This window comes from Littorina saxatilis, linkage group LG9 (genome assembly GCF_037325665.1).
Source record: "Littorina saxatilis isolate snail1 linkage group LG9, US_GU_Lsax_2.0, whole genome shotgun sequence".
Classification (NCBI taxonomy): domain Eukaryota; kingdom Metazoa; phylum Mollusca; class Gastropoda; order Littorinimorpha; family Littorinidae; genus Littorina; species Littorina saxatilis.
This window is the reverse complement of record NC_090253.1, coordinates 36,577,125-36,593,515: the sequence shown is the minus strand read 5'-3', so window position 1 is coordinate 36,593,515 and position 16,391 is coordinate 36,577,125. Positions and strand designations below refer to the sequence as shown.

Here is a 16,391-nt window from a genome sequence, read left to right as displayed (position 1 = left end):
ATCGGTACTTTCCCACAAAGTACAAATAAGTCAACTACATGCAACACACAAAACTGAACCAAAGCTCAGCAACGGTAGCGTTTCCTAACAGATACTGACCCCAGTTTCTGCAGTTCCTCCAGGTTGGAAGCGTTCCACTCAGAGCCCAGGTAGAGGAAGTCCAGGATCTGAGAAGGCGCGTCCATCTGGCCCAGGATACGGATCAGCTCCTCGTCAAAGTACGCACGGTACTCGTCCAGCTTCATGTTCAGGGCGGCCTCCACCTTCTGGCGTAGCTGTAACACACATTTTACATTCTTTTCATCGATTGATTTTTCTCACACACATTTTTAATTCTTTTTATCGCTAGATTTTTTTCTAATTTTCATTAATTGATTTTTCTGAATCTCACACACAATTTTAATTCTTTTTATTGATCAATTTTCCTACTAATATTAATTGATTTTTACTCACATTTAAACTTTTTTATCCATCGATTTCTTTCTTTTTATCGATTGATTTTTCTCTTTCAATCAATCAATCAATCAATCAATATGAGGCTTATATCGCGCGTATTCCGTGGGTACAGTTCTAAGCGCAGGGATTTTTATTTTTTATTTTTAAAACATTTTTTTATGCAATTTATATCGCGCACATATTCAAAGCGCAGGGATTTATTTATGCCGTGTGAGATAGAATTTTTTTTACACAATACATCACGCATTCACATCGACCTGCAGATCGCAGCCATTTCGGAGCATATCCTACTTTTCACGGCCTATTATTCCAAGTCACACGGGTATTTTGGTGGACATTTTTATCTATGCCTATACAATTTTGCCAGGAAAGACCCTTTTGTCAATCGTGGGATCTTTAACGTGTACACCCCAATGTAGTGTACAAGAAGGCACCTCGGTTTTTCGTCTCATCCGAAAGACTAGCACTTGAACCCACCACCTAGGTTAGGAAAGGGGGGAGAAAATTGCTAACGCCCTGACCCAGGGTCGAACTCGTAACCTCTCGCTTCCGAGCGCAAGTGCGTTACCACTCGGCCACCCAGTCCTCTCTTTGTGACCTTTCTTACAGCAACAAGGTAAGTAGGTATTTGTGATATGTTCAAGGGGTTGGGTGACCCAATACTCCTTTTTCAGTCATGTTTGTTGCTTTTACAAACAGAAATATGCAAAGAACAACACTGAATGCTGAATTAAGACCTGCACTTACTTCTGAAACAGTCTTGATAACAACAAAGAAAGAATTGAATATGGAGTGGGAGAGGAAACAGAATAACAGACAGTGGTGGACGAAGAACTCACAGAGCGACTTGTGGCTTCATCCAGATCCACAGACATCATGACCTCCTTCAGTTTGCCGCTGATCACAAGCTTCAGCTTCTCACTCTCACTGCACACAAATACCAGCATTTAGTCACACAGAAGCACAAACAACAACACTTCCAAAGTTCCATCCAATCTACACACACTACAAATGATTTTTTTTCTGATTTTACTCAGCATACAAAAGACCTGAATTCGATATTCTGGAAATGATATCATGACTGACAGCTCCATGTTGCTGGCTATACTAAATCCTCAGTACGGATGTGTTTGCAAAGTGAACCTCCATCTTCCGGATGTCAGCACCAGGTCTCCTGAGTTTGGTATGCAGGGATGTAGCCTCTGGCCAAACATACTGTCTCTAAATGTAGACATGCAGGTCTGAACAATTGTGGTCAGGGGTCCCTCCCTCCGAGCCAAATTTGCAGTGGTTCGAAATAATAACTGACAGCAAAGAAGCTGACGTGTTCTTTTAGCTCTCATGTGTGTATGCATCCCCCAGTCAGAACTCTCTCGCAAAGACAGCTCTAACTAGCAAATGATATGTAATATTTCAGTTATACGGCAAGTTAAGCAAACTAGTTCAAGACCAAAGAAGTGTGTGAACAAAGCAGACTCAAACTGGAAAATAAAATGATCATGTAGAGATAAAGTAGTTGCGAGAGTGTGGTTTACTCACTTTCTACTGGTCAAACTCAAGCTTGCGGGGGCAAAAATCTCAACATCTTCCATCAGATTCCTGCAACACAACAAATATAAAAAATATCCCATCATATATTTTGTTTGCACTTTTGTTTCACTCCTGAACCACTGATCTGAGCAGATTTCCCGGTTTTAATGGTGGAAACAATGAAAAACACTATGAATTGTTATATCATTATCAGACTATCACTGTTTAACTTCATTATAACACTAGGATTATGCTTATCAGATCAATGAATAGATATCATTTCGAACAAGCATACTAATATGTTATACTTATTTTTATAACTATGAACTCATCAAGAGTTGGTAAAGGTCACTAAAGCAGTACCCTCCTTCATAAAGGTTGCTTATTCTATGCAAACATAGACTTAAAACCTTAGATGCAAGGAGATGTCTCCATTTTGATTTAGCTCTCCATAAAAGTTGTGAATTTGATACATTTTGTTAATGCTTTTTGCAAGTATTATACTAGCTGGCATATTCTACAGTGTACCCTAAAAGAAGAAAGATAAAAAAATAAAAAAATAAAAAATCCAAGGATTAACTGACCATTTTGCCAGGCAGGATTTGTTGGCGGAGTCAGCCTTACCGCGGTAGTAGTGTACCCAGGTGTGTGTCAGGCCCTCTGCCAGGTACTTCATGTGCTCTGCCTGGTGCACTGCCCTGTCCACACTCTGTATAGCTGACCTGTACACAACACACACACAACTCTTGTATGGTTGACCTGTACACAACACACACACACACACCACTTGTATGGCTGTCCTGTACACAACACACACACACACACAACACTTGTATGGCTGACCTGTACACAACACACACACACACACCACTTGTATGGCTGACCTGTACACAACACACACACACACCACTTGTATGGCTCTCCTGTACACAACACACACACAACACTTATATGGCTGTCCAGTACACAACACACACAACACTTGTATGGCTGTCCTGTACACAACACACACACAACACTTGTATGGCTGACCTGTACACAACACACACAACACTTGTATGGCTGTCCAGTACACAACACACACACAACACTTGTATGGCTGACCTGTACACAACACACACACAACACTTGTATGGCTGACCTGAACACAACACACACACAACACTTGTATGGCTGACCTGTACACAACACACACACAACACGTGTATGGCTGTCCAGTACACAACACACACACAACACTTTTATGGCTGTCCTGTCCACAACACACACATAACACTTGTATGGCTGACCAGTACACAACACACACAACACTTGTATGGCTGTCCAGTACACAACACACACACAACACGTGTATGGCTGACCTGTACACAACACACACACTTGTATGGCTGACCTGTACACAACACACACACAACACTTGTATGGCTGACCTGTACACAACACACACACAACACTTGTATGGCTGACCAGTACACAACACACACAACACTTGTATGGCTGTTCAGTACACAACACACACACACACAACACTTGTATAGCTGACTTGTACACAACACACACACAACACTTGTATGGCTGACCTGTACACAACACACACACAACACTTGTATGGCTGTCCTGTACACAACACACACACACAACACTTGTATGGCTGTCCTGTACACAACACACACACAACACTTGTATGGCTGACCTGTACCCAACACACACACAACACTTGTATGGCTGTCCTGTACACAACACACACACAACACTTGTATGGCTGACCTGTACACAACACATACAACACTTGTATGGCTGACCTGTACACAACACACACAACACTTGTATGGCTGTCCAGTACACAACACACACAACACTTGTATGGCTGTCCTGTACACAACACACACTTGTATGGCCGACCTGTACACAACACACACAACACTTGTATGGCTGACCTGTACACAACACACACACACAACACTTGTATGGCTGTCCTGTACACAACACACACACACAAAACTTGTATGGCTGACCTGTACACAACACACGCACAACACTTGTATGGCTGTCCTGTACACAACACACACACAACACTTGTATGGCTGACCTATACACAACACACACACAACACTTGTATGGCTGTCCTGTACACAACACACACACAACACTTGTATGGCTGACCTATACACAACACACACACAACACTTGTATGGCTGTCCTGTACACAACACACACACAACACTTGTATGGCTATCCTGTACACAACACACACACACACACACACTTGTATGGCTGTCCTGTACACAACACACACACAACACTTGTATGGCTGACCTGTACACAACACACAAAACGCTTGTATGGCTGACCTGTACACAACACACACACAACACTTGTATGGCTGACCTGTACACAACAAGAACGAGCTGTTGCATACTCGTGATTATTTGTCTGCGCGTAACAATTTGTCTTAAAACATAGCATGTTATTCTTGAAACGTAACAGTAAATTGGCAGCTCTGCAAACACTTATGATACAGATAATGAACTTTGAAATTGTCCAAGAAACTTGCTCAGAAGACACAAGCAAGGCTATCTGAGGTAGTTTCTTGGAATATTTCTCAGATGAATTTATTATCTGTATTATAAGTGTTTGTGTCTGTCGAATTAAAAGACCGCTTAGTCTAACCAGTGAATGTAACGTTTTGTTTTGTCATAAATTAAACTTTCCAATAACATACCATTCTTGTTTTTTGATTCTGAATTTTGGAAAGTTGGCAGTCTATCTGTTTTCGGATTAAAACAAAGTGCATTAAGTAATACATGTACATCCATAACCTGAACCATCGTATTCTGAAAACATTTACTTAGGAACTGTATTTTCAAGCACTAGAATTTCTCTGCAATGTCTTGAAATAATGTACATGTGATCATTGATATGGTGGGCCCTTTTTTTAAATTCTATGGTTTCCATTCTGATGAATGTACGATTTATCTGACATTTGCACTACATCAGTACACAAAACATAAAACTCTTACCACATGGCTTGCACTGAAACAGGTTTGAACAGGTAAGATTTGTCATCTGTGATGATACTGAAACCGCTGAAAAACAAAGAAGACAAACTCTTACAATTACAACAAGCAAAATAATACAAATACATCAGTGAGAAACATCTTGCAAATCTGAACATCAAAATGCATCTAAATTGCACAAGCAATATATGTGATTCAATTTCATCACATGATAAATGCATGTGAGCAAGATGGAAGGGTTGAACAAACCCACCACAAACAAAACAGACAGACACACACACACAAAAACAGCTAAGAAAGATTACTCTATCTGCAACCTGTTAGAGATTCTTAACTAAGCCAGTTTCTCGTAACAAACATTTTACAGAGGTCTGCTCCCCCAAAATGTTGTCGTACCAACGAGATAAATTAACTCAGAACCGATGTGAATTTGTTGAATATAAAAGACAAAGTTTCCACCACACTCTCACTCTTTTTGTACTCATTTTGTTTCCCACAAAACTGGTACGACTATCCATTTTCATATCATCCAAAACCTATCCACATTTTGAAAATCTCACCCGTCACCACTTAGTCGCACTTTCATGCCCATCCAGATGGGGAGCACCAGACCAATGTTGGCCGAGGCGATACCTCTCGCTTCCAGCGGTGCAGCCGCCTCCGCCCCGTCAGGACCAGCGTGGGAGGTGGGTGAGGTGGGAGGAGTACTGGGGGGAGCCAAGCCAGAGGCTCTGGTGGGGGCGGGGGAGGAGATGGAGGTGGTGCAGTCGAGGCCCAGGATGACAAACTCCTCGGTGTCTTGCCGCCCCATGGTGGAGACAAGCGCCATGTAGCTCTGTGTGTTGGCGGCAGGAAGGTCACGAGGGTCACGAGGGTTCTCCAGCCGTATGGCCTGAAATGGAGGCAGAACGGGTTGATAGAGAGCAAATACCGTAAAGAGCTTCTTCTGCTGGGGACATGTAAATTGAGCGATACAAAAAAATAAAAGACAAATTCAAGTCCCCCCCCCCAAACCTCTCTGCATCTTTTTACTATAAATATTACATGTAACGTTTCGATCCCTTTAATGAAACAGCGAGATTCTCCAGTGTTACCCACCACTTTGATCTTGTCCTCCGGTCTAAGCAGGTACAGCATGGACTGGAGATGGCGTTGAATCTCACCTGAAAATTGCAAGCAAAAACAAAACAAAATGCTTCATTAGTCTGGATGATCAGAATAACATTTAGACTATAAACAATTATATGAAGAGTCAAAAAGGAGATGGGAGAATATAATTCTTAGACTGACAGAAAGTACCAACAGATATAGAAAGAGCTTACAAGATTTATTCAAATGAATTCAAACAAAATACTCACTAAAAATGAAACTAACAATCTTTTCTCACCTCCCCCCCCCCCCCACACACACACACTCAAAATATGAACAGCCTAAACCAGATTTGTTTCCTTAACATGATGGTATTTATATATAACTCTGAGTTCAAAAGTAACTTCATCAAGCCACAGATGCATCAGAATTTGAACTTCATTATGCAACCGATGCAATCAATTTAAAAATGCAATGGAATTTGAACTTTGTTAAGCTACAGATGATCAGAATTTGAACTTCTTCAAGCAGAATTGGAGCTTCCTCAAGTTTATAACAGTCTTAATCATCAAAATTTGAACTTCATCAAGTTTAGAACAGTCATAATCATCAAAATTTGAACTTCGTCAAGCAGAATTTGAACTTCATCAAGTTTAGAATAGTCTTAATCATCAAAATTTGAACTTCATCAAGTTTAGAAAAGTCATAATCATAAAAATTTGAACTTCGTCAAGCTGGACAGATGAATTAGAACTTTAACATCATCAAGTGACACTGGTGTTATCCACGCTTAAGAGTAAGACTGTGATCGTTCACCTCCATGGTTTTTTCTTGATGTTTTGCGGTTCAAGTCGCTGTGTGGTAGGATCAACGCTGCCCCCTTCACTGTGAAGTAACTCTCGCTCAGACTGGAAGAGAAACAAACACTTAATTATTCAAGGTCATGCTTTGGTCTCTAGTTTCAGACAGTGGCTCGTTATCCATAGTTACATAAGAGGAGTCACTGCACCCACTGTGTGAATTAATAAACTGATACACTCAACGTTTATTTAATGCATGTAAATGTATTTTGCACAGTAACAAAAACTTGAAACTGCTTGACCCTAACCTCACCCCCTCTTGCCTAAAGTTAGGGACAAGACAAGGAGAGAAAATGGATGAGAGTGAGAAAGAGAATGTAGAAAAATAGGAACCACTAAGTCTTAATTATTAGTCAATCAAAATTCAAATTACTCACCCGGTATACCCATGTAACCCCCCCCCCCCCCCCCCCCCCCTTCAAAGGTTATTTCTAACAATGAATTATGAAAACGCCTTCTTTAACTGGGACAGAACGCAAGATGTACAGTAAAATCAAAAGACATCATTCAGTTATCGTCATTTAATTGTTGTCACTCAGACTCATGAAGGGACATATCTTTATCTGACTAATCATCTGACTATAGACCGAGCCTTTAGTTACAATTTCTTGTACCTCTTAGAATTTAGTTTATCGACACATTAACTCTCTCTTGCAACCTTAAGCAAGCTTAAAATTCCCCATGCCCATGAATCTTTACAGAAATCAGCTTTTTTCATGCTTGCAGGGGATTAAAATAAGCAAAGGATTAACTCCCAAATTAAAATCAAAGCATGAATGTACTGCTACCAAATCTATCAAATATATATTGGTTAAATTAATTAAACACTGTCATCTCAGTTTCCAGGCTGTCCAAACAAAACAAGCTGTGTTAGGAACAAAACGGGAAACAATCAGGCAGCATGCTGGGCATAATGTGATTATCCAAGAACAACAGAATATTCTAAATCATGATTAATACCGCTGACCAAACAATTGAGTCAACAATATTGACTTGATTCAATGCATTAAAGCACATTTCTTTTCTTCTCATGTTCCAGGCATGATAAATGAAAGTTGAAACATGATAAACCATTACCAATGATTATGAATGAATATGTGAGACTTGAAGAGAAGTAACAAAATGGCATGTGTATGGCTCATGTTTTAGGTCTCAGGGTTGAAATGACAGTTGTAAAATACAACCGTCTATATTGTTCAATGTAACTCAGTATTAATCACATGAAGTCTTCACAGGGCGACTTTATTACCAGTAACAGTTTTCTGTTTCTGCAAGAACATTTGCTTGTGCATTGTTTAGCGCTTAATTATAGTTTAAAAACTGCCTTCAGAACTAATTGAAGATTCAATTAACTACTCGGACCAGAAGGCAGAATTACACACGCATGTGTGTGCACACACACAAACTATGACAAACAGTGAATTCAAGAAGCTGCTCAGCTGCTCATAAGAATAAGAAAAGAATTCAATCTATAAACATACTTGAACACTAGCAGTTAGCAACTATAGGAGTACTAGCTGAATTACATTGTACTGTACAGAGAAAGTACAGTAAGTATAATACTTATACACATGAGGTACTGAGACAAATCAAAGGTAGCTGCGCATTATTTTAAAGGATAAAGTCAAGACAGCTGAAAAAGAATCGTTCTAGCGAACGACATCAGCAAGTGTTTTTGTAAGCAGATTATCCTGTATACAAAGTTTAATGGCCAATAAAAGCTTCTCCAACTAAGGAAGATAATTAAGGATGTGAGACATGAGGAAGGCCGGTACTGTGAGATTGTTTATCTCCACGTTGCATCCATTCTAATATTCAAACTTAAGGAACTGAAGCAAATTGTATCCTCTCATGGACAAATTGTCAGTGTATTTGCAATGTATTACTTTAAGTCACATTGGACTTGAACAACATTGAGTTAGGATCTTTTATTCTTAGATAATCTTGTACAACTTCAAGACTTTGGGTTTGAGTGCAGGTTTCTATCAGTTGGCTAGTATATATATATAACCTCAATTCAACAGTTGGGAAAAAAATCAAAACAACACTGTGCACTATATTATTTCAATTTCAATTCTTTGCCAAGAGCAAATAGCACAATGTGCAGATAGTTATTCACAACACCTATATGATCAAAACACCTGCACAATAACGTATTGTGTGATTGCATTTAAACATAATCTCGTTTTTATCAATGCATAACTTAAGGAACACACAGACATAAGATTGCACAAACAATCACTCTCTCATCCCGCCTAATCCAAACCCTATTCCTACCACAGACACAACCTATAATACGACTCCTTCTCCACCCACTCCCCCCCCCTCCCCAAATAGCAATATAATTGGCATATAAAGTATAATGTGTGTTAACCAGCACACATTCAAAGTGAGCCTCAAGGCATTCCCTTTAAAAAACATCTCGGCTATAAACAGGTCGATCTGTGTCACAGAGATCAAACTGTGGAAAGGTGCTGTCACATTTGTTTTCAATTCGAATGTTTTCCCACTTAAGCAGCAAGCTCAGACACTATTCATATTTAGGGGCAAGCTGACCGAACTGTCGGTGTCAAATCCTGTCTGCTGTCATTCATAAGCAGCCACACCGACACTGACACACAAGGACAAAGAACGTCCCTGTCTGTGATAACCGAACATAACACGTAACCCTTATAATAGCTATAACCCTATAGCTATAACGGCAGGAAAGAACTCAGGATACTTCAAGGAAATTTCTGTGTACAGAAAAATTCTGGAAAGGTTAAATATTGCAACAGAAAAATCTGTAACATCTTAAAACTGACAGCAGCAAGCTGATATTAATACCTTGGACCATGCTGTTATTGGCACAATTTAATCACATGGATAGGTAATTAATCTTTATCACACAATGTTTCAACTGTGGATGAACTTCAAGGGGTATAGTGCAGGTAAAAAGTTAACAAAAAACAACAGCATGCTTGTTAAATTACAAGAATAACAACTAATTTGACCACCAACAATCAAGCAACTCCAGTATTTATTTATTTAGTCACTCTGGTGGAATTAGTTTTTGTTTTGGACCAACATTAAAAGTGCAATGTAGGTTGAATACAGTTGTATATAATATAAATGATGCAATTAAATTAATCAAACTTGGCTGAAATTTGATAAAAGACTGAGGAGATCCATTATACTCCATCGCTAAACTTTAAAAGCATCTGATTTAGAAAATCTGGTTACAACTGTAGCCAGACAACATCAAGAACCAACGTCCCAACACTAATTACCATTATTAGATATTAAGTTCTCTCAGAACAGTGTGCTGTAGTACTGTACTTATCAGGAACTATAATATCTTGGAAACAGATGAAGCCTGAGTAGGGTATATATGTGTTGTCTGTCAAGGGTATATCTTAGACATCACAACAATGCCTATATAAATTCTTGTCCGTGAATTTATTTCAGGGAAAGAAATACAAATAACATGTAAATTCAAAACACAGTCCAAACAAATCTTATTGACCTCTGAAATTAAAAACAGGATGTATGTGCAGAAAACAAAATCAGGCGCAGGTCAAAGCAAAGAGGAAGCAACGTCAGATATAAACTCTCCCCCATGCATGCACCTACCCAGCAGAAACGAGGAGTATGGAAAATAAACTGGATTAGAAAGTGTATATAACGAATATTAGGCCATTCTGGTTACACTGGGATGATACACTCCACTGCCATGGCAACAGCCAATCAGCGTGCATTAAGTGCTGCACGAACTATCCATTCCCTAGAGGCTCACCCTGGCCGAAGCTTGCTTATAAAGCGAACAGTGCTGAAAATTTTGCGCAATTTATCCAGTGTCGACTTGGTCCTGAAAAGTCACAATGTGCACAGATGAAGGTGGTGACTATTATGCTTACTAGAAATGAAGAGGAGACAGCTAGATTGATGAGGCATGATGACTGCTGAGAAAATGATAATACTGTAAGGACAACTAAAATGCACAAAGAGAGAGAAAGAGAAAGATTGGGGAGAGAGGTGTGTGGGGGGGGGGGGGGAAGCCCGTCATTAATCCATTATTATGAATAGACTGTGCGAAATAGATAACAAAAAACAAGAAACACTTCACAATATCATCAAATCTGAGAAATAAATAACATAATTTCAGAAAGACTCAGCTTGGAAGAGAGAGAGAGAGAGAGAGAGAGAGAGAGAGAGAGAGAGAGAGAGAGAGAGAGAGAGAGAGAGAGAGAGAGAGAGAGAGAGAGAGAGAGAGAGAGAGAGGGAGGGAGGGAGGGAGGGAGGGAACAACAAGAACAAGAACAAGATTTTATTCCTTTAAGGCCTTAGCCCCTTTCGGGGCACAGAGGGAGGGAGGGAGAGAGAGAGAGAGAGAGAGAGAGAGAGAGAGAGAGAGAGAGAGAGAGAGAGAGAGAGAGAGAGAAGGGAAGGAGGGGGAGAGTCAGAGATATGGGAGAGAGTTTAGAGAGTCAAGAATATATATGACTACATGTATAATCAATGACTTGAACAGGTTGGTTTTTTTGCTGACTAATACTCTAAACTATTTCACTTCAATGGGGTTGAATGAAGAGGGGGTGGGGGTGCCACAGGGCTCAAAGGTTGATAAAGTATCAGGAAGCATGAGTGCTGGCCAGTACCACATGACTGTTACATTTAAGAGCCAAAATGCTCCAATACTAGCCAAGAATGCAATGATTATGATTTACAAGGTCCAACACAAATTAAACAGGCCTGTTCAATTGTGTAGCAAGTACATAGTAAATTGTAGGAGTACATTGCATCTAGCAAACTACTGCCCCTTCATGCAGTTTTACAATGTCAATATTAATATGCTTGTGCACAGTCCTTCGATCACAGTACTGTGTTCTTGTTCACATACATGAGCACAATTGGGGAACTGAGTAGATAACTATAAATAAACCATTGCTAACAACAACATTATTGATTGTTTAAAAGACAGTGCGCATGGAAGATCACCTCTTGATACAAGAGGTGACTTGATTAAGATCAATATGTGTACAGTGTACAAAAGAGTATAACTTTATGTGCTTTGTACAATCTATTTTTTACACACACACACACACACACACACACACACACACACACACACACACACACACACACATGCATGCAATCACACACACACACTATCTGAGAAACACACACACACAAACAACATACTGACATACATTTACTTTCAAACACCCTAATTCGGGACATCATTCATTCTTCTGAAAATAAACACATTAACCTTACAGACATTTCCTCCACAAAAGCATTAGCTGGTACTGACACATCAGGGGTAATTACTAGGTCAGCATTTAGTAAAATGGGCAATGACATACTTAAATTATATTCACAAGATCATTCTTAACAAATATTCTCCACAAAGACTAAAATTATATGGTTTTCAGTGACATTTTCTATGCACATACCAGTAAAGACATTGCCTTATTGGTTGCACTTTCTTCTGGGCTTAAAAAAAAGCCACAAGGTTATCGTTACTTTCTTTTTTCAACTAGCAGTTGTAATTAGTTAAACAAAAATTAAATAGTCATTGACCACAGAAGTTTAAACCCACTTGATCTCATTTACTTTCTATAAAAGCTTCACTTTAATTATGGTTTTTATGAATGGTCCAGTAATCCAGTTTATTTGAAGCAACTAATAATAATGTCAAAGTTTAAACCTACTTGATCTCATTTACAGTCTATAAACTCTTGAGTGTAATGACGCTTATTACGAATGGTCTAGTAATCCAGTTAATTTGTAGGAACATTATCACAGTTGATGTCAAAACCACTTGTGCAAATAGCACCAATAATGTCACCCTTATTAGTCTGTCAATCTGCTTGACTAAATAAACATTCAGTGTCACTGTCACTGTGTTGAAATATCAAAAATGTGTTTTCCTTTCGTTTGTGGTCCATTTTTGATATCTGTTTGTGCAAGTGCACACACATTTTCATTTCTGTTTGTGTGGGTGTGATGTGAATGACATGCAGTGACATGACACTCAGAGGGACAACAGCTAGGTTTAACCAAGAACACTTGGTAAAAGACACAGCCGAGGATTAGTACAATGATAATCCATTTTGTAAAAAGTATATTTGCCACCTGTGAAAATCAGATGTTTTGGCAATGCCAAAGAGCTGAAAGAAATTTAATGCAATGACCATGCATTTCATTTAATTAATTGATTTAATTAAGCCCCAGCGGTGACATGAACGGGCGCTCACAAAGACAGCTAAATGCTCTGAACGACTCATCCTTAAAAACCAACTAAAACAAAGACATTAAAAAAGAAAATGACCATGAAACTAACAGTTTCCTGAAACAACAACTTTCCTGGAGCACATAATTTTGTTACACCTAAAAACAATGATGCTGGCAAGAGAGGGTGATGATCCAACCATGTGTTTTTCACTGCTGCTATACGTTTTCTTCATGGGATAATTCTGGGTGACTGCTGACATTGTGTAACATAATAAAAAATAAAAAATAGAGCAAATAAGAATCCCCAAAACAAAGAGATATGATGAATGAGAGCAAAATAACTAATCTAGAGCCTACACTACAAAATCAAACGCTGAGGACATGGCATTCATAAACCAGTCCTTATCTGGCAATCCGAACCTCACTCAGTTTCCCCACCAAGTTGTCTCCTTCCCCTTTGGCTTAGACATGGCCTTGGTCTTCGGGTGGGAATCATCTGTTACCGGGAGGGCTGGGGGGAGATTTCCTATACTGTCGTGTTAGAGATTAGCCCCAACTCACCTCATACATTAGAAGTCCCATCAGGTCAGCACTTCACATTACTGCCACAGGTATGTCCAACCATCGGTACGATTTTGATTTATGTGTGCGCCGGATCGCACTGACACTTCTCCTCATAGCTTAGGTGTCCCGCGGGGCTTTTCACCTCGGTGCTGATTTGCTCGCTTTTTGTGTAGGGGTGTGTGCGCGGGTGTCGTGCTCATAACAGTTCGTCTCTAGGTCGAGTCACTTTTTTTTCTTCTCAGAGATTCAATGCTTGTGTGATTCCGTCTTAGTCACCCAACAATAAATTCTTCAGTCATTGAAAAAAAGTTGTTCCCTCCCTCTCTCCCTCCAGATTGTTCTAAGAAAGGGCTCTGGAAAATAAAGTTCAGCACTTTCTGTCCTGCGTTTGTGTGTGTGTGTGTGTGTGTGTATGTGCGTGCGTGTGTGTGTGTGTGTGCGACTGTGACAAGGACGTTTGTTATTGTGAAAGCGTGGGTGTGACCGTTGTGAGATCAACACCATCTGGCTACCAGTAGCCCACTTTTTCCTTTACAAGCAAGTGCTGTTTGCTCCTTGTCAAAAAGTTCTCCGTCACTTTCATTGTTAAATTAGCTTTTTGATTTCAACAGGGGGTCGGCGTTTAAATAAGCGTCTTTGAGAACTTAACTTCTATAACCCGCTCCTCCACGTACACAGCAAAGCAAACATACACACATAATAAAAAAAAGAAATTGTTATTTTAAGGGACACGAAAGACAAGCTGAATGTGGACACTTTTCTAATATCGCCTAACTTTCCCGGCCGACGATTCCTGCAATAGTTCAGGCATTAGTTGCAACGTGCTGGAATGCTTCCAGTTTTCAGAAGAAAATTTGCATTTTTGAAGACCTTAAAAACAAAGGGCAGATGTGAGTTTCCATTGTTCGCAAGCCAACAATCTATTTTTTAACACACGAACTTCTGTTCTTCGTAACTCGGCCCATTTTGAAGTCTACTTTGTTTTTGACACACCCGGTCGAGGCATATTTTTACAGAATTACACCTGGACTCTGCAAATGGATCTCGAATCCTTTCACTGTTAAAGGCTGAGCAAACAAACATATCTTTGTATGAAGCCGGGTGCACGGTCTCTGTGTGTCACAATATGAATAAACTCTGGAACATTTAGTGGGGATGAAACGTCCATCTGCTTGCATTCAACTACAACTAGCACTAGCAGTCAACTGAACACGGAACAGAGAACAAAAAAACAAAAAAAGTGCTAATGTCAAGTGCCTGTAGAAGTTTCCATCAATACAACGAACGACCAGCGACAAACGAGGCTGGGGAAGAATGTGCCTGTCAATTGACAGTAGAAGGCCGCTGGTGTGTGTGTGCATTCCAGACCATCACCCCTCCCCCTTCCACAACACGCTTCTCCCTCTCTCTCTCTCAGTCTCTCCCTCTCCCTCTCCACGTGTGTGCGTGTGCTTGGTGTGTGAGTGCGTGCAACTGAGTGTGTGAGTGTGTGTGTACGCTTCTCAACCGCCAGTCAACGATTTACGTCTGAAGCGGTGCGACCACAGCCTCTTTAAACAGTTTGCTCAAAGAGTTTGATAGCACGCACGGTGGTGAATTCTCCTCTCCACCCCCTCTTCCTAATCCTACAAACCTCCCTTCCTCCCTTGAGTCAATGTCTCTCCCCCTTCTCAGTCTTGCACACTCTTCTAACGGCCCTCACAAAAGTCCCTGACTGCACGTTTCAAATTCTATACATTTTATGCCAGGGTAAACTTCAAACACCTGAAGCAGGAAAAAACACGGCAGAGAAAGTCGAATGGGTCTCTGAAAGGAAGATTGTGGAGTGACCGCGCACATGTCATGCCAATAGTTTGGCCTTTCAAAGTTTTGCATTACCATTTACAGTGAACGCTTGAACAAATAATGACAAATCTTTGCTGTAGGCTACGTTAGCTAAACATTAGACAATAAAGAAAAATGAAAGCTCGTTTCAGAGTGGGAATGCAGCGAGCATGCTCAAAATCCAAAACGCGAGTGTGTGTGTTTTTCTTCTTTATCGTGTCTACTGCTTCTGTATACAATGGGTCACTCTATGCTAGTTCACATGCATCGTTATTGATTTATGTAGCTTAAAAACGTCCACACGATGATAATATAATCGTGGTTACTTTGAAACACATCAGCCTATTTTGTTACAAGTGCCGTCACCCCCCCCCCCCCCCCCCCACATTCATGTTCATTGCCAATTCAAGATCGCCATTCGGCCAACCATCTAGCTTATACGAGAAGGAATACACCTTAAATACACTACTATTTCTATGTCCATGTATTGTCTTGTTTACTTTCAGTCTTAATGAGTGTCTATCAGGTCAATGCACTAATAGGTTTCCGCCATGTGGGCGAAGCAAAGATTGAGGCCAATGTAATGTGTGACACTTGAATTGTGTAACACAATAACTGAAGAGTGCGTGCTATGAGGCTCTTCTTATTCATGAACCAATTAATGACAATAGCTTGCGATTCAGAAAAACGCAGCTGGATGTGAAAATGACACACCCAAAACATCTGCTCTTCTTTGTCCAAAAGATAAAACCTGAGTGCAGTTCGAGTGATTTTACCATCGAGAACAAAAGCTTACAGCCCTACAGACACATTCCTTCTGGTGTTTACAATGTTG

General features: G+C 40.1%; 1 protein-coding gene across 3 annotated transcripts in view; it reads right to left on the bottom strand.

The window, feature by feature from the left end:
• LOC138975925 (uncharacterized) overlaps nt 1-16,391 on the bottom strand; it is a 60,795-nt gene that overhangs the window by 34,284 nt on the left and 10,120 nt on the right. The window contains exons 3-11 of one of the 3 annotated variants that reach the window (XM_070348688.1): nt 10,728-10,799; nt 6,909-7,000; nt 6,102-6,166; nt 5,564-5,895; nt 5,007-5,072; nt 2,571-2,708; nt 1,996-2,055; nt 1,296-1,383; nt 100-275 (exon numbers count right to left, since the gene is read on the bottom strand). In XM_070348688.1, the coding sequence (XP_070204789.1) occupies nt 100-275; nt 1,296-1,383; nt 1,996-2,055; nt 2,571-2,708; nt 5,007-5,072; nt 5,564-5,895; nt 6,102-6,166; nt 6,909-7,000; nt 10,728-10,799 (1,089 nt within the window). Of the gene's footprint in view, nt 1-99; nt 276-1,295; nt 1,384-1,995; nt 2,056-2,570; nt 2,709-5,006; nt 5,073-5,563; nt 5,896-6,101; nt 6,167-6,908; nt 7,001-10,727; nt 10,800-13,729; nt 15,879-16,391 lie in introns of those variants that run through there. The other 2 variants (XM_070348690.1, XM_070348689.1) reach the window with 2 other exon arrangements.